The 18,831-nt window shown below is 46.5% G+C and overlaps 1 protein-coding gene across 1 annotated transcript in view; it reads left to right on the top strand.

Moving 5' to 3' along the window:
* LOC119381375 (hemicentin-2-like) overlaps positions 1-3,914 on the top strand; it is a 216,190-nt gene extending 212,276 nt beyond the window's left edge. The window contains exon 13 of the mRNA XM_037649224.2: positions 1,066-3,914. Coding sequence (XP_037505152.2) covers positions 1,066-1,087 — 22 coding nt within the window. The 3' untranslated portion in view covers positions 1,088-3,914. The remainder of the gene's footprint in view (positions 1-1,065) is intronic.
* Positions 3,915-18,831: the final 14,917 nt, after the last annotated feature.

Genomic DNA, 18,831 nt, shown 5'->3' with positions numbered 1-18,831 from the left:
AAGCTGACGACTGAGAAGTCAGCACGTGTGGCATGGATTGGCTAGTCGCTGCACATCGTCGGGGCTGGGACTAATTTGGCTGCTTCTGCTGGTAGGCGGGGGTTCTTGCGGTGCTGTCGCACTTCGAAAACTCCATTGCACGGTGCCTATGCCTCGTCGCGTGTGCTCAGAGCTTCATTCCACATTGCTATGAGTCCATCTAGACTTTCGCCTTCACGTTTTAGAAAGTTATAAGCATTCCCCGCAATTTATTCCGTTGTTTTTGTTGCTGATACCAAATATCATGAGCTTCCTGTACCCTTGGACACGTATTGTCTTTAGAAGAAAAGGAAGTAATGCAATCAAGTGAGCTCTGATAATACGTATTCGGATTCTTTTAGGAGCTCACTTCTAGCTCTTTTTGTGGAGACAGCACAAACATACAAGAAAGATAAAAAATTGTATCATATACTAACCATATTTCTCTTTACAGCAACTCATGTTTAAAAGAACAGAACGGAATAATATTCCTTCACTGCTACGTTGTTTTACCTGAATATTGCTTGAACAATACACCGTGGTCCGCTAAGTTAGCTGACAAATGGCTAAATCCGTACATGGCTTGATCATAGCAGAAGCCTTGCATGAATTATCTGAACTTCAATACTTGCATCAGCTTGACCTAAAAACTAATTCATTTTTAGGCTTTAACGCGCTGAAATTAATGAGTCTGTTGAAAGATGAAATAGACGCTTATATCCTGTTTTCTCTACTCTGACTTTCATCCTCGCTACAGAAAGCAACGAACATTATTTGTAATGCGGAGCGCAGTGGCAAACATAAGGTAATTTGATTTGCCAAATGGTATCACAAACAAACAGTACCAAATTATCTCTTACGAAAGAAAACTGCTTGTCCGCTTAGATTCGCGGGGTGCGAAAGCCATTTTACATTTCAGTGTTCATTGTCAACATGCGTCATGCGTTCAAATGTTAGTTTCTTAAGCGCAGAAAACCTTGGTTTCGAGATACGTCTAACAGTGCACACTTTTTTTCTCGTTCCTCTCTTTCTCCCACTTGTGTCCAGCAGCCTTCAAGAAGTCAAGTGACAAACAGCTGTCGAGGCCGAAATCGTCGAGTCTCCTCCCGACGTCGAGCGTCATTAATGCGCACGTGCTGACTGGGCGGCGCCCGAAACCAACTGTCTGTGATGTAGCAGTGATGTGAATGTGGACGTTTTTCAAAAAGAAAACGCCCGTGCAGCGCTATAGACGTGAGTGACTTCAACAGTGCGGAAAGTGTATGGAAGCCGTCGGTCAGACGACGGCAGATAGCCGCTTCACGAGACAGCGCTACTTCAGACGACACGCGTGAACTTTCCTGCAGTATTGCAGAAACCACGCACTATTAATCATGATGGACCGTTGGGGTTATTGCGCGGGTCGAACTGTTGGGGTTGCCTTTTAAAAGAGTAATAATCAGATGCGTGAACAGCCCTCAACCAGAATGTTTGAACTTGCTTCAGAGCGTTAGCGTAATACAACAGCGCTCGCGAGCTGTTCAGACGCTGCTCTAAACAGTGTTTGCCTATTGCGCGTCTTGATGGAGCCGTAACAGTGCCTGTTTGCGGTTGTGGTCTGGAGTGTGTTTTCTCTCAGCTGGGTCTTCAATTTGCTTCCACAGTGACACTGCTCATGTGTAGTATAAGTAGGGCTGACGCGGCGTAATCGTATGCTGGATCGTCATGCGGTGGGACCTGTAAATTGATTGCCGAGTTTCTTCTGAGCCTCTACTATGTACATTGACATAAATCTCACTGGCCAGATGTGATGGTGGCCTGTTATATTTTCGTTGACATGTTGAAACCTCTCATGTTGTTAGGCACATTGTCATGTCAAAGACGGACAAGCGAACCCGGTTTGCGGGTAAGTGTGCTGTTTTAATGAGGGCGCATATTATCCTGTCATTGCTGTAAATATTTATGTCACAGTGATTTCATGTATATACCAGTCTCTTCAGTGGAAGCCTTACGTATGTCAGGGCGAACTCCAATACCGCATATTCTAGCACATTAAGAATGCAGAAATGTTTTTGTGAGACAGCCGCTGGGCCGATTCCAATAAAGTTTGTTGCATTTGATATAGAAACTGAAATTGTAAATTGTCACTTTAAAATTCAGAATTTCGATATATGGCATGAGATGCTTAAGAAATATTGTAATAAACGGGTAAAGTCAAACGAAAAGAAGCCCTCATTGTATGACCTTATAGCGCTGCAAGAAAAAGACATCGCAGTTCTTTCGACGGCAAGTTTTGGAGGGGCTAAAGCTGACTTATTTAATGTGTCAATTTACAGCGTATGCGAAGCTGTTACAACTTTTGCGTTGGTTTTGCAAAACTATATTCCGAAATAAATGGCTTATTTGAGAGCACTTTATCGCATACTAAGATTGTCCGTTAGAGCTTGTCGGTGGGGTGAAATGTAGAGACACTTGGTACATTTCTGCAATCACGAATTTACAGTCGTAAAATTCATACTTTCGTTTTTTCGAAGTTTGGAAATTTTGAAAAGCTTCTGTAAAAATGAACACCTGAATAAACAGTTACTGTGGTGCAGTTATTAGATTTCTAATTTCTCTTTCGAATACGACAAATATAAAAAATTGGAAGCGGTGGTTGCTGAAATATTTTTCTGCTTTTTCATGTATAAAGACAGGAGCACTGGAGCTGAAGTTTCCTCTTAATGGGCCCCTCATCAGGCCATATTGCGAATATTTGCTATATACCGGAAGTTGTAAGGACCCGTCGAGGGAGCGATCACCGAATTTCTCTTTTTTTCCGAGTCGGTTTGTTATTAGAGGAGCTAGAAGAAATCGAACCGTCCTGTCAACATGCCGCACGGGGGCCAGCTTCACTGCCAATGCAGACATTCTGCCCTTCTGTCTCGACAAGCGCCCGCAAGCGACGTTACTCCCCTGCATTCTCCCATGTCCACGTGCCGAGGGACTGCGCCATGTTCCCGTGACGAGCTCTACCTTTTTTTCTTCTCTTCCTGCATTGCTTCGCGGCAGATTTCAAGTCGTGCTATTGCACCTTCAGCATCAGATGACTGACCGAAGTCACGCAACGTAGCCAGTAATGTTTCAAGCAATGCGTGTTGCCGAGTGAATTCATACGTACGGTCTCCACACTCAGTCGAAGCCCTGCTTCCTCGCGAACAAAGGCGCGCGGCTTTCTGTTCGAAATTTCGACCGTTTTCACGCCGCGTTACCGCTTCAAAATTTGCAGACACGATTCCCACAACGTCATCCACGTGCCACGCTTCTGCCTTTGGAATGCCCAAACCTGGTGAGGGGCCCTGTAAATGACGGGAAAGTGTGCAGACTTATCAAAGCGTTAAGTGAATTTTGTACATAGGTGTCGATTTGTTTACGCGATATACGTAGATCGAGTTGCTTCATGATGGGTAAGTGCGTCGAGACCCTGGCACAGGCTGTCTGATGAGCCTGCAGTGTTTCTTCTCCGTTGTGGTCGTTGTTGTTGTTGTTGTTGTTGTTGTTGTTAGGCAGTGTATTGTTCGCTGCCCTTTGAAGAGCTACTCGAAATTTCTCATTGCCGGCTGCATTGCTTTACTATCTAGTACAAAAAAATAATTTGATCACCGTGGTTTTGACAACTGTTCTTATTTACTGAGTTGCCAAAATCTCTTCTTAGAGTCTGAACGAAGAAATATGTAAATATACACATCTTTAAAGCAATTGAAGGAATGAACAAGAAGTCTTGCAAGGCTTCTCTCGCACTTCCACTGAAAGAGGTTTATCGCGGCTGGCTTAACGATGTAGGCACACAGCAACGCGAAGTGTGATTTTAACGGTTAGGCATAAGGAAACGAAGTGCTTCATGATTTCTGTGAGAAAATATGAAATAAAGTTTCGACATGGGTTCCCGTCGTTTTTTGCTTTCTCCGATCATGTGGCGGTATACCCTGCGCGGCTCAGTCTCTTCTGTTGCTACATTTACTGCTGTTCGTGTACATTGTACGAAATGTGACATTCTAAAGCATGGGGACGTTATCTCAAGGGGGTGAGCGATGTTTTAGAAAATTTGGCAAACCATTTTGCGGCGTTTCCTTTCTGCAGGTGCTGTCGTGTCGGTGGCAAGAAGGGAATATGCCGCCCGTCACGTTTAGACTCGCATAAATGCGCCGTGCACTATTCGCAGGCTTACGCTTACGAGCTCATGCAGTACACGCGTTTTTCACAGTTCGTGTGAACTACAGCAGGTGCTCCTCGGGATGTTCTTTTTTAGGGAATGGATGTTGTCAGCTTGGTCATGGTGCATTTGGCTGGCATTTGACACTTTCTACGTTAAAAGTTGACGCCCCAGTACAGCTTTTGATGCATCCTTTACTTCTATCCTTGATGCTACGTTTTGTTTGCGGGGCTCGTCTGGAGGTTTTCCGTGCAATGGCATAAGCATAAGCTACGCCGAATCTTCCTGCGATAACTCTTCAAAAGACTTCTTCCCTACGCTGTAATATACAATTACGATTTCAGTAGCTACTTATTATAAAATTTTGAACGTGTACCCTTATGCAAGCTAGGGTTCATTTTTAGTGTGATTTCATACAGTAGCACGTACCACTGTCTGTTTACTTGACTTTTTGTTTAAGTGTAAATTCTATTACGATGCACGGAAACTTGCCCCAGATGTGACTTACCCACCCTACGACAACTGCTTTGGACTGCGCGTCGGTGTTCCTGTTACTGTTATTTTGCCTAATCTTTCGTGAACGCTCGCGAAACAAAAAGGCTTCATTGTTAGACTTCGGCTTTTCCCACAAAGGATCGTATTGCATAAGGCTCTTTTCAGGAACTAAAGCCGCGTTCGTGATGGTTCTGAAAAAGGTAGAGACTTGCTAAGCCGCAAGCAGGTTTTGATAGAAACAGGACACCACTGCGTCTCCAATTCAATGGGAAATCGCCTAGAAATGTGAAAATTATTGCGAGCGAAAATTTCTAGGTCTTCACACAAGGCAGCTGAACTTTCCAGCCATAGGTCGGCAATAAATGTGGAGCTCACTCGGATTCACTCATGAAATATATTTTGCCTTTAGGGCTCAACCGAACTCATACTCGCCAAAATGTTCCTCATTTGGACTCACTCGGACTCTGACTCACTCAAATTTTTCTCAACTGGACTCGCTCGGACTCAAACTCACCAAAATATTGTTCGCTCGGACTCACTCATACTCAGAATCATTGCTCGATCTGAGTCTGAGTAATCCTGAATGGATCGATTCATGAGTCCTTTAGCGTATAATTAACTTTTTCGAACATAGTGTCAACGCTCTTTAACATCAATATCCCATATAGGTGGTGTTCTACTGGGCGTGTTTTAATCTCGTACCTTCAAATACGAGTTATCAATGGTTACAATCCAGTAAAGACATTTTTATCGAAAGAGATGACTCACGCGAGGTATTTTTACCAAGAACTGCCCGTCAAAGATTTTCCAGAGGGAGGTCAAACCCCCTTCTTTCGTCCCCATCCGTAACTCACGATTCTGATCAATAAATATTGAGATGGCGTATGGATGCTAGTGCTTTGAAGTATGTTTGAGTAGACGTGAGTTTAAACGTGATTCATCATAAGACTGATAGTAATGCCGAAGTGGAGTAGATAGGAAGATAGGTCGCCAAAAATTTGGAGCTCACTCAGGCTCACTAATGAAATATATTTGGCCCTTCGGGCTAACTCGGACTCAGATTCACCAATTTTTTTTTTTCATTCGGACTCACTCGGACTGAGAGTCACTGAAATTTTCTCAACAGGACTCACTCGGACTCAGACTCACGGAAATATTAGCCAGCCTGACTCACTCTGACTCAGACTCACGGCTCGATCCGAGTCTGAGTGAGTCGACTCATGAGTGAGTTTGCCGACCTATGTTCCCAGCCACCTGGGCAAATGTGCCGGCAAATGTGGTGCCGGCAAATGTGCCGGCAAATGTGGTCGAACTTCATGACCTATCAATAATTACTAGAGGCCCATTTTTCCAAAGCTCCAAGCGTCAACGGGCTCTTCGCAGGAACGATTTCAATTCTCTCATTTGACGCGACCTCCTGTCTCCACAAATTATTAAGCTAATTTAATCAATTTATTTAATTACAGCAGTAACTAACATCTCAGTTATCTTAATCTGTCTGCCGCTACAGAAAAAAGTCATTATGAATGCAGCTAGCAAATATTCCATTTCCCTTATTTTTTTTTAGGATTTGAGGACAGATTTCTTCAAACGTCCTAGATAGATAGATAGATAGATAGATAGATAGATAGATAGATAGGTGAGTTTTGGGGCAACTAGGTTGCAAGTAAACGAAAGAAGGGGAGTTTTAAGGGTGCTCGTTTTCCTTTGTTAGACACAGCATTACCGAGAACTAAGAGACAATCAAGCCAAGTAAAGTAGAGGGGATGTTAGTTCCAGTATTCATGTGATATAAATGAGAGAAAATTAAAGCGGACATAAAGATAACTTGCCGCCGGCAGGGACCGAACCTGCAACCTTCGAATAACGCGTCCGATGCTCTACCAATTGAGCTACGGCGGAGGTCGTCCTCCCGTGCACTTTATCGGACATACCTGTGCATTTAAACCTGAGATTGTTAAACAGCGCCGCTCGTAGCCGTGACGGCGAGTGTGGAACACTCTTTTTCTGCCTGTGGCGTCACGTAGCACGGGATTCTTTTACGAGCTGGCAGCAGATTACTAATCCCTCCCAGCTTTAAATGCACAGATATACCCGATAAGGCGGATGGGAGGATGACCGCCGCCATAGCTCAATTGGTAGAGCATCGGACGCGTTATTCGAAGGTTGCAGGTTCGGTCGCTGCCGGCGGCAAGTTACGCCACTTTAATTTCTTCTCAGTTATTACACAATTACTACAAATAACATCCCCTATACTTTTGTTGGCTTGATTGACTGTTAGTTCACGTTCCCTTTGCAAATAAGATGATCTAAACATAATTAGAAATAAACCATGAGGATACGCAGTAGATTACAGGATTAAAAGAACAATTAACAGTATTATGTGTCAGGAAGGATAGTATATTTTACAACTGCTTCATGAGGCATGGCACCATCGTCATGCATATATTAACTGTGACAAAGCAGAAACATTTGAGGGAAGTGTAATTAAAAGCGCACATGGCAAGCATGTTAATAATAATTATTATTTGTGGGGTTCTACGTGCCTAAACTACGATATGATTATGAGGCACGCCGTAGTGGAGGGCTCCGGAAATTGAGGTGGGAGGCATGCTGGACGAATGAAAATGTAGTCAGAGTCACACGAATAATGAAGTGCTTTTTAAAAGCCATGTACTTCTATGAATGTGCAAAATAAAGAAGGCCAATCTTACAGTGTACAGTGTACAGTGTACTCTTACAGTGTACTCTTACAGTATAATTAGAAGTGGTTCCCAAAAGGAAATGACAAAAATCTGCGTCAGTGTGTTTCAGCGATTTCTAACAGACTCTTAAGAAATTCACACGCAGGAAGTAAATATAGCTGCATAATGACGAGCGTACGAACTATAATTTTCCAAAGTGATAGTCCTCTACGAATGTGCTAAATCAAGACCGCAGAGCTTGGCTCCCGCATAGCAAAGTTCGTTACAAAGTAGAAAAACCGGTTCCAAATAATGCACTGCAAACGCTGTCGTCTCTGCTTAGACGACCGCTAACATACACTCGGTAAATGTACACATAGGATACACACTGGAAGTAATTATAAATCACGAGAGTACAGATTTTCAAGAAATGTACTATTGTAGAGGCCCCATTGTCCCTTCAGTGAATAACGGAGCAGGGAAGGATTTCGCTATCCATGAAAATGGACGAATAACTGCTGCAGAAGGGAAGTAGAACTCAGACTAGAGTAATATACGGATTGTTAGTAGTCTCTTGTTTGCGATACAGCGTGTGATTTCGAAGGTAGTCGGTGTCTCCTTATTATGCATGCACGTCCTGCTACTTCCCGCTTTGAGACTGAAGTTAGGACAATTGCATATCGTCTCTCACAGACTAGACTCATTTGTCGTTATCAGGGCTGTCGACTTTTCCGATGTGAGACAAATAGACGTTCGTGAATGGCACGCTGAGCTGTAGGCGGCGCGGACGTATTTATTCAGCTCGTGGCGTCTCTGGTGGATTCAAATTGCGGAGACGTATACATTGTTAAACTCGGTAAGTTCTACTTTGCCTGTGTACGCACTCTCATGAGCGAGTAAAAATTTATGCTTCCATCTGTTGTGCGACCACCGCTGGCCGATCGGGCAACTTCTTCCGCATTGTCGTTATCAGAAATACAGCAGTGAGACTGTACTCACCGGTAGCCTTTGAACACGGTAATTTATGCGGCATATTGCCACGCTCTTGACGACAACGTTGCGTTGTTCGGCTCGTTTGGTTAGTTACCCAACAAACGGCTGAGGCCGATCTTCATTGTCGCCCCGCCACGGTGGTCTCGTGGCTATGGCGCTCGAGTGCTGACCCGAACTTCGCGGGATCGAATGGAGGCCGCGGCGGCTGCATTTTCGATGGAGGGGAAAAGGTATGCGGCCCGTGTACTTCGATTTAAGTGCACAATAAAGAACCCCAGGTGGTCGAAATTTCCGGAGCCCTCCACTACGGCGTCCCTCATAATCATATCGTGGTTTTCGGAGGTTAAACCCCAGATGTAATTATTACCGATCTTCTTTGTCCTCTTCCACATGTGGTTCTCCCACAAGCATACCATGCGGCATTATTCCCCCTTTGAAAGCGTCGACTCGATGCTTGTAAAGGGAAAAAAAAAGACGAACGCAGGCGCAGAGAACCAGAGAGAGTGAGTACCAGTACCCGAAGGGCAAATAAGGAGCACTCTCCTACACTTGCGCCAAGCGCACACAGGAAAATGCACAAAAGCACAGGAGAACAAAAACAACAACACGAACTAAAATCACTGACTATGGTAACACAAGAATTAGCGCGAAAGCACAAGGGCTACTGTGTGAAGTACGGCTTGAGCTGTAGGACATGCATGGTTTCGAGCCGACGTTGTTGACGAGAAGAAACTGCGCTGTCCGAAAATTCCTCGTAGGTAAGGTCACTGACACGTCTGAGAACCTTTTACAGTCCGAAATAATGGCTCATAAGTTTTTCAGAGAAGCCTGGTCGTCGGACAGGGGTCCACACCGACAATCGGTTGGTAGGCGACGTTTCTACGGCGGAGATTGTAACGTTGCGCATGTGCGTCTTGTTGGTGGTTGATGTTTATGCGAGCCAGTGGACGAGCTTCTTCGGCTTACTGAGTGTATTGCTCAGCGTCTGGAGCAAGTTCATCACTATTATCGCACGGAGGCATAGAATCAAGCATGGCTTGCAAGTTGCGTCCGTAAACAAGGTGGAAGGGCGGAAATCGCATTGTTTCTTGCGTTGCCGTATTGTACGAAAACGGGATGTATGGGAGGATCTTGTCCCAGGTTTTGTGTACATTAACAACATGTCTGCTATGGTCTTCTTAAGCCTCTCTGTCAGTCAATTGGTTTAGGGATGATAAACTGTCATTTTTCGATTACTTGCTCAGCTCAGTCTGAAGATGTCCTCCATCATGTGTGCTGTAAATTACGTTCATCTGTCCGTGATCCCGCATGACGGGGCGCCATACCGTATATAGGACGATGTTGTGCATGAATAACTTCGCGACTTCAGAAGCCGTGCCGCAGGGTAACGCTTTTGTCTCGGCATAACGGGTCAGGTAATTTGTGGTAGCTGCAATTAATTTGTTCCCGGAGGCCGACAAAGGGAAGGGTCCTAGAAGGTCCATTCCCACGGAGTCAGACGGTGTCCTCGGTGGTGCAATCGGCTGGAGTAGATCCGCGGGTTTCACTGGCGGCGTCTTGCGGCGCTGGCACTCGTGGCAGCCTTTCAAATAGCGCTGTACGCTAGCTGACAGTCGTGGCCAGTAATACTGCTGGCGCACTCTGGTGAGAGTTCACGAGTAGCCCAAGTGTCCTGGCGCGGGTTCGTCGCGGCACGCAGGGAGGATGTCATCACGCATGTCGGTAGGGACAACGAGTAGAAAGGCTTTGTCGCTACCAGGAGTGTTTGTCTTGTAAAGGATGCCCCTTCCGAGAGAAAAGGAGGTCAGCTCGCGAGCAATGTGCCGAGTAACCTGGGAGTTTCGGCCTAAACAATAGCAGGGCGTAATTCTCGGTCTACTCGCTGTCTTGAGATGAAGTAATAATCACTAACTGCTGCGAGAAAGCCATCGTCATCCTCTAAGTCCATAACAGAGTGTCCCGCAGGTGCTCGAGGAAACGCATCGGCATCTTCGTGCTTGCGCCCCGTCTTGCGCACAGTCGTGGTGTTGAACTCCTGCGGGCAACAACGGCAAGACGGATCTCTCAGAATGGCCAGCCAGCACAGCGAGTGGTGATCAGTTACTACTTTGAAGGAACGGCCGTAGAAGTAAGGCCGGCATTTTATCGCTGCCCACACGACTGCGAGGCATTATTTCTCTGAAGTAGAGTAGTTGATCTGTGCTCGAGAGAGTGTACGACTGGAGTAAGCTATGACATGCTGAACGCCGCCGTGTCGTTGTACAAGGACATCGCGAAGTCCGACGTTGCTGGAATCTGTGTCGACTTCTGTAGCAGCGTCCTCAACAAAATGGGCAAGGACATGTGCTGTTTGCATCCTCTGCCGTAGCTCTGCGAACGCTGTATCTTGCTCTGCGGTCCAGATAAAGGGTACATCATCTCGGCTGAATCGCGTGAGCGGTTCGGCTGTCTTCGAGGCGTTGGCAATGAATCGACGATAATAAGCGCACAAGCCGAGGAAATGTTTCATAGCTCTTTTGTCTGATGGAACGGGGAAGGCGGCGACGGCAGCAGTTTCCTCAGAATCAGGTCTAACCCCATCCGCACTCACGACGTGTCCCCTAAATTTCAGCTCTTCACACCGAAATGACATTTTTGGGGTTTAGGCGTGAGTTCAGCTGAGCGAATAGCTTCCAGAACCATTTTTAGGCGCTTCAGATGTTCTTCGAAGCACTCGGACAAGATGACCACATCATCGACGTACACAAGGCAACTCTGCCACTTCAGGCGAGAGAGAACGGTATTCATCATCCGCTGGAAAATAGCTGGGGCAGAACAGAGGCCGAAAGGAAGAACCCAGAATTCATAAAGCACATATGGAGTTACAAACGCTGTCTTTTCTCGGTCTCACTCATCAACCTCTATCTACCAATAATCTCTTTAAATCAATGGAACAAAAATACTTCGCGTTTCGTATCCTGTCGAGAGTCATCTACCCGTGGAAGCGGGTAAACGTCTGTTTTTCGTGGCGCTGTTTAGCTTCCTATAATCAATGTAGAATCGTAGCGCTCCGTCTTTTTTCTTCACTAGAACGACTGGCGAGGACAACGGGCTGCTGGATGGTTGGATGACGCCATCGTCGAGCATCTCCTTTACTTGTGTTTAAATAGCCTTGCGTTCTTTGGTAGAAACGCGGTAAAGCTGCTGTCGTATAGGGCGAAGGTCATCGTCGGTAATAATTCGCTACTTCGTGAGGGGCGTTTGACAGACCTTAGAAGACGAGGCGAAGCAAGATTGAAATGACTAGAGTAGATCATGAAGTGCAGCCTTCCTCTCGTCCGACAGCGTCGAATTAACGTCGATGCTCTTAAGAAACTTGTCCCCATCACTCATTTCCTCGGACGCGAAGCACTCCGTGACGTCGGTTACAGGTTCTCCAAGTATCTGTGACCGCCCATCACAAACACGCACAAGGTTCCGGGCTGCACATCCACCTTGAAGCAGCAGAAGTGAGAGGTTGCTTCCGGCGACCGCTTCACCGTCTCGGAGCTATTCGCACGTGAAGTCTATGAAAACAGTCGCTCAGGGGCGACAGCGTCACACTGTCGTCAGCTACACGCAGCGCAGGTATACGGCAGCTATCGGCGTCTCGATCTGTTGCGCGTTGTGCCTAGAAGGTCACGATGCGCTCGCGGAGAGTTATGATCGCGCCGTACTCTCGAAGGAAGTCCATGCCCAGAATGAGCCGACGAGAACAGTCGCGAAGGACGAGGCAGGTGACTGACTACAAACGTTGGCGTAGGAATTTTCACTTTTGCAGTACACCCACCCAGTGGTACGACAACGTGTCCTCCAGTTGTACAAATACGCGTTCCAATGCATGGTGTCATCACTTTCTTGAAATCCGTTGCCAGTTTTGCGCTAATAATCGAATAGTCTGCACCTGTGTCCACTAAGGCATTGACCTGAAGACCGTGACCTTCTATCAGCACAAGTATGTCGAACGAGACTCGGTCACCGTGTTCAGATGTAGATGCCCGCGTTTGTCCGGCACTGCACTCGAACTCTGATGGAATTTCTGCGGCGATTCGTGCAAGCGTCGATGGGAGGTCTTCCGCACTTTGAGTTCCAGCGACCTCGCCCCCGAAAGCCGCTGCCTTCAGTTTTCGCGACGGGGCTTGGGAGCGTCCCCGTGCCGTCGCACCGAAACGCGGTCCAATGGCTGCGGGTCACCGCGGAGATGGTGACAGCGATTGACGTCCTGTGCAGAGTACGCACTCCTGGGCCAGATACTCTTTATTTCCCTTGGCCTCTGACCAACTTGGGGACGAGGCGAATTAATGGAGAAACCGTGCACTCCAAGCTGTCGGTACGGACATTCGCGGTAAATATGACCGGCCTCACCACAATGGTAGCAGAGGGGTCGTCTGTCCGACGTACGCCAGAGATTAATTTCCGCGTGGGTGCTCGGCGACCATCGATGTCCAAACCAGTGTGTGCTGATTGACTCGCGACTGGCGACATCGTTTCGATCAGGACTGCTGGGCTAAAGAGAGGCGTGGCAGTTCGCAAGGCTTCCACGTACGTACGGCGCCGACTATTAGTAGACACAGGAACCGCTTCAGCATCGGTATAGGCATCGGTTGAAAACGATGGGTGTGCAGCACCTGCTGGACCTCGCTGAGGAGGACACTGGTGATGGAGCCGACCTCGGGTTGTCTTGCCCCGTACAACTTCTCCATTTCTTCGCAGACAACAGAAAGAACGATTTTGCGAATCCATTTGGTGCGGTTGCTCCCAAAGGTGGCGAAGAATTGGGAGTTGATGCGGCATTCACTTGACGATCGAACAGGGCAGACCGCTGTTGCAGTACTTTCTCCATCGTTGCGGCTTCAGTAAGGAACTCGGCTACACTCTTGGCAGCACTGCGCACCAGACCAGCAATAAGTTGTTCCTTTGCACCATGCATAAGATGGCGCAGTTTTTTTTTTCTCCTGCCATAGAAGGATCCGCTCGCTTGAAAACCCGTGTCATGTCCTCGACGAACATAGTGGCAGTCTCATTCGGCATCTGAGTGCGTGATTGCTGTGCGCGATCAGCACGCTCGCGGTGGTAGGGCCTCCTGTAGGTCTCCAAAAGACGATGCTGGAACTCGCGCCAAGATGTCAAGACATCATATCTATTCAAAAAGCACGTTCGAGAGCCGTCCTTTAAGCTGTTGTATACGTTCCGAAGTTTTGCGGCGTCATCCCAGTGATGGATCGCTGCGACACGTTCAAACTCACCCAGCCAGTCATCCACATCTTTAAATAGCTCTCCGTGAAAAGGACTATATAGGCATCATCGGGTTCTGAACGGTGCAGTAGACCGGCGTAGAAGGCGAAGGAGCTTCCATGGCGACTTGAGACGACGTCATAGTCGCTGTCTCAGAAGGCTGTTCCGGTGTCCCTGGTGGTAGGCCTCGTTGGCGGCGGCTTGCTCTGTGCACCGGTACAGGGCTTGTGTTCCGGCTACTAGGCGGGGTCTTGTGCATAGGATAAGTCGTCGCACCCAGCACGTCTACCAATCTTGTCATGCTTTTGACGACAACTTTGCGTTGTTCGGATCGTTTGGTTAGTTGTTGTTGTTGTTGTTGTTGGTGACCTCTCGTCATGGCACATGCCCAATGGAGGGGATCGGCCGAGTAGATGGTGAATTCGTCCTATATTTTATGTATGTTGTCACTCCTTGTTACGCTATTTGTTTTGAATTAAAGTGCCAATTATGAGTAATGAAAAATTTTAGTGCTCACGGAATTTAGCAAGATATTCTTTTAGTCGCAATGATGTATTCCTGAACAGCAAAGAAAACATCCCTGTGGCTGTACCCCAGCGTAGTGGCCCCAAAAGAAAGAAGAATGGATTCCGATAATTCCAGGCCCAGTTTTCGAAGAGGTGGTACAAGTATTCGTTTCCTGAATGTGTTGAACCGGCGACATGATAGGAAAAAATGACTAATCGTTTCTTCCTGATTACGGAAGAGGCACAGAGAGGAGTTCACAAAAACTGATCGATGGAAGTAAAAATTCAGGGAAGTAACGCGGTAACGAATTTTTGTTAGGGCAACTTCCATCAACCTTGAATTAGCTAAATCGCTGTGCCAAGGGAATAGAAGGTACTCTGGAGAAGCTGTCAACGCCGAGTCTAATAAGCTTTTTCTAATTGTAAGTGTCCGGAAACGCGCCGTCGTGATGTGAGCTGTTAACGGGAAAACAGGAATTATCGGTGCTGTCAGCGACGCCTTTGCAAGACTGTCCGCCATTTCATTGCGAACCAAACCCTTGTGACCAGGTACCCAAATTAAATGAATACATTGTAGATGCGCGGGGACCAGTATTTTAAAGAGCTTTGTTTTAGGTGTGTCACCGGATTTGGAAAGCGAAGAGCACACAGACAATGAATCGGTTATTACTGCCGCTACTGGAATTGAAGTACTTAACTTACGTAAAGCCAGAATTATTGCCATAAATTCAGCAAGGAAAACGGGAATAAAATCCGGCAATCGTAATGAAAAAGACCAATCAAGTTCAGGGCAAAATATTCCGATACCAGATCTTTCCTCAGACTGCGATGCATCCGTTGCAATAAAAACATTCGTTGACATAGTTTTTATATGTTCTTGCAACAAACCATTTAAAATGCCGGAAGGTAACAATTTCGCGTGGTTCGGAAATATATCATGATGCAAAATTTCGGAATAGTTATCTTGTGTAGTCAGAGGAAGCAAATCACGAATTTGTACCTTTAGTGGATGAAGTAACGACTGAACATATACAATTTGTGGTTTATGAAATTTGGGCCAATGCGCTGAGAAAAAGAAGTCAGGGTCCGAGATAAAAATTATCTGATCGCGGATAGAGGATGATTCAGATAATATTAAGAAAGTTTGCACTGTTAGAAGGTTAAATCGGCATAAAAGGGGTGGCGCGCGCGCTTCTAGGTATAACACTGCATTTGTCGCATATTTAGGAAGGCCTAAGCACAGCCGTAGAGCTTCTCTCTCAAGTAGAACCTGCGGCCGAAGCTTGTACGCTGGCGCACCAGAAAATAGAACACAACCAAATTCTAACACCGGCCGGATATACATTTTATATATCATCAAAAGTGCCTTTCTTCTCATCCCGTATCTACGGCTGCTCACCCTGCGTAAGACACCCATAGCGCATACTCCTTTTGTCGCGACGTATTCAATATGGGGACCCCAATTGAGATGTTCATTATAAATAACTCCAAGGTACTTTAATGATTCGACTTGCGGGAGATCTTGGAGCTTATAATTAATAGATATGTGCACAGCGTCTTGAACAGGAAAAACGAGAATAGCACACTTATTAGCATTCAGGTTCAACTGTAAACCATCTAGCCAAATTTCGAGTGTCTTTAAGTGTGCTTGCAGTGTACTGTAAAGACAATGAATGTCAGGGGCCATCGCAAAGAAAGCAATGTCGTCTGCATAAACATAAATTTTCACATCTGGATGCAGGGGGATTATGTTGTCTACTTGGTGGATTGGGTGGTGAAGAAGCGGCTCAGACCAATCTTCTTTGTCCTCTTCAACGCGCAGTTCTCACACAAGCAGACCATGCGGCAATATTAACACGGTAGGTTAGACGTACACATGTTTGCAGCTTGATATACATGTAAATTAAGGTTACATTGGTAAAAGAAATCCCGGTTGTAAAGGCATTCATATCTAAGACAATTATTACAAGTAATTAAAATGTTACTCTAAAGACGGTAACTCATATTAGGATTGCGTATTTTTCCAATTGCGTATACATACAACTTGAAGTTACAATGCTAACGACTGTGTCGTTGAACAGACATACATTTCTTAGACATTATTGTTTTCTAGTAATATTTGAATTGCGGCAAGGTTACTTTTACTCTACGCCTCAAGCTAACAGTGATAATGTACGTTTCATTTGACTTCCCTCAAAAGTGCAGTTTGGTGAACGTTGCCATGATTAGACTGCGGATTATGTTGTCTACCTGGTGGATTTGGTGGTGAAGTAGCCATCGTCCGCCTGCCGTTCGTTATGTGCGTTATGCAACGGCCACAGGAAAAACTGGAGAAATCTCTTTCAATAATGAAGGACGGGCGATTACTAAGACGATTCTTAAGTAACGAACTTCAGCGCAGTATAAATGATAGCTACGAGTTTTGCAGCCGTCGATTACATAAAATGGCGCGTCTTTAGAACGATAATCATGCCGTAATTAAAAGCACGATTTGTCTGAGGGTGAATTGAGATATCTTGCTATTTCTTTTTAACAGCGGAGCTGTTTAAGCCGGCCGTAAAAACTTCTCTTGTGCTTCTCTTGTGGAACACATCTTGCCCGTCTCTGCCGTTTTCTGGATTCTACACTGCAATTGTGGGGTCTGCCGCCCCCTACATCACGGTGATGGACGTGCAACCCCAAGAGGTTCCGTCCGGTGCCGGTTCAACCGCGGGGATCGCCTCGAGGAAGCGTGGTAACACAGCAAGCGAGAGCGAGGACACCGAGCTGTACTCCGCATCAGGCGATGAGTCCTCCGAAGACGGCTTTCAACCTGTGTTGTACCGCAAGGCCAAACGAAGAATCATCAACGCATCGTCGGCGTCAAGCACAACCACTGTGAAAACTGCGCCTCAGCGGTGGCCCCACTCCATCCTGTTTGTGCCACAGAACGCTATCGACAATCTGCGTGTCCTCAACAGGCAAGCATTGTCTTTGTACCTTGAAAACACAGTGCCAAACGAGATCAAGGATATCAGGCTAAACACGAGGAAAAACATTTTGGCAATCGATGTGATGAACCCGAGTGCGCTGAGCACGCTGCAGCATGTAACGCAGCTGGGGAACATCAAAGTCCGGCCAATCATTCCAGCGGATGGTGCCACCGTAGCAGGTGTCATCTATGACATCGACACTGAAATCGCCAATGAAGACCTCTTAGTGCTTATAAAACCGGCGAATGAAAACAACGTCATTGTGCATGTAGGTCGCCTAGGTAACACACGTTGTGTGCGAGTAACGTTCAAGGGTGACTGTCTACCCTCTTACGTGAAGGTTGGCCATTTTCGTCACCAGGTCCGTCCATTTATACCGAGACTTATGCAGTGTTTCAACTGCCAGAAGATTGGCCACGTGAAGGGCGTTTGCAGAAATCCCGCAGTGTGCCCCCGATGCGCCGAACCTCATTCAGAAGACAACTGTAGTGCAACTACGCTGAAGTGCCCGAACTGTCATGGTGCTCACAGTGCTTCCTCCAAGGACTGTCCTCAGATAAAGAAGGAGATTTCTGTTCTGAAACAGATGGTGAGAGACAGTTCAACTCACAAAGAGGCAGCGGAAAAAGTCAGGCGAAGACGACGTCGAAGGTCGTCACGAAGGACAATGTCGCATTCAGTGAGAAAGTCCGTTCCTCCGGTTCCCAGTGCGGCAACCACCAACGCCGCTGAAATAGAAGCTACTTGTAGATCTCTCTCAACAAAGGAATGGCCACCACTTAAGGAAACGCGACCAGTAGAGAAGCCACAGCAGAAAGAGTCTCAACCACAAGTACAAGATGCTACAACGGCACGGCACACAGATCACCAAGTGGTAGCGATTCTGCGATCACTAATGAACGCCATTCGCATGTTGCTAGGCAACATGAAGACGATGTCAGCTAGAAGTGCCCTTCAAGTACTGGACGCTCTCAGACCGGTGCTGGCAGCCCTTGAATAGACCATGGCTCATTCACCGATGTCTTTCAGGGATGAGGTCCGAAATGCAGCAATATTTCAGTGGAATGCCAGAGGACTGAGATCGCGCATTGCTGATTTTCGTCGATTCGTGTACGCCAATAAGTTTCCCGTAATCGTCATCTGCGAGCCGAATTTATCCAGTGCAATAAGACTTTCTGGATACGAACCTTTTATGTCGTCTGCCATTACTGAAAGAAGCAAGGTTCTGGTGTTCATTCGCCGCGATCTCACTTACATCCTTCAGCCTGTACCACCTCATGATGATAATCAATATGTATGTTTAAGAGTGAAAAAGAAGAGACTTACTATTACAGTTGTGGGCGCATACCTATCACCATCAAGTCGGTTTGATCCTAAAAGATTACGTGACATCCTATCATCAGCCCCTGATCCATGTGTTATCATCGGGGATTTTAACGCCCATCATACTCTATGGGGAAGCCCGAAGACCGACGTGAAAGGCAGAAACTTGGTGTCTTTCGCCTCCAATAATGAACTTTTGTTGTTGAATGATGGCAGTCCTACATTTTTACGTGGCTCCACATACAGCAGCTGTCTCGACTTGGCTTTTGTTTCACGAAGCTTAGTGAGGCATGCGGGGTGGTTCACGGACATAGAAACGCATGGGAGTGACCATATTCCTACATACGTCAAGATTAGAGGATTGTCACCTTCCAAGATACACGACACGATACGAAGAGTGGACTGGACGAAATTTG

This window comes from Rhipicephalus sanguineus, chromosome 1 (genome assembly GCF_013339695.2).
Source record: "Rhipicephalus sanguineus isolate Rsan-2018 chromosome 1, BIME_Rsan_1.4, whole genome shotgun sequence".
NCBI classification, from domain to species: Eukaryota; Metazoa; Arthropoda; class Arachnida; order Ixodida; family Ixodidae; genus Rhipicephalus; species Rhipicephalus sanguineus.
Note: the sequence above shows the minus strand (reverse complement) of the source record. Positions and strands in the feature narration are given on the sequence as shown.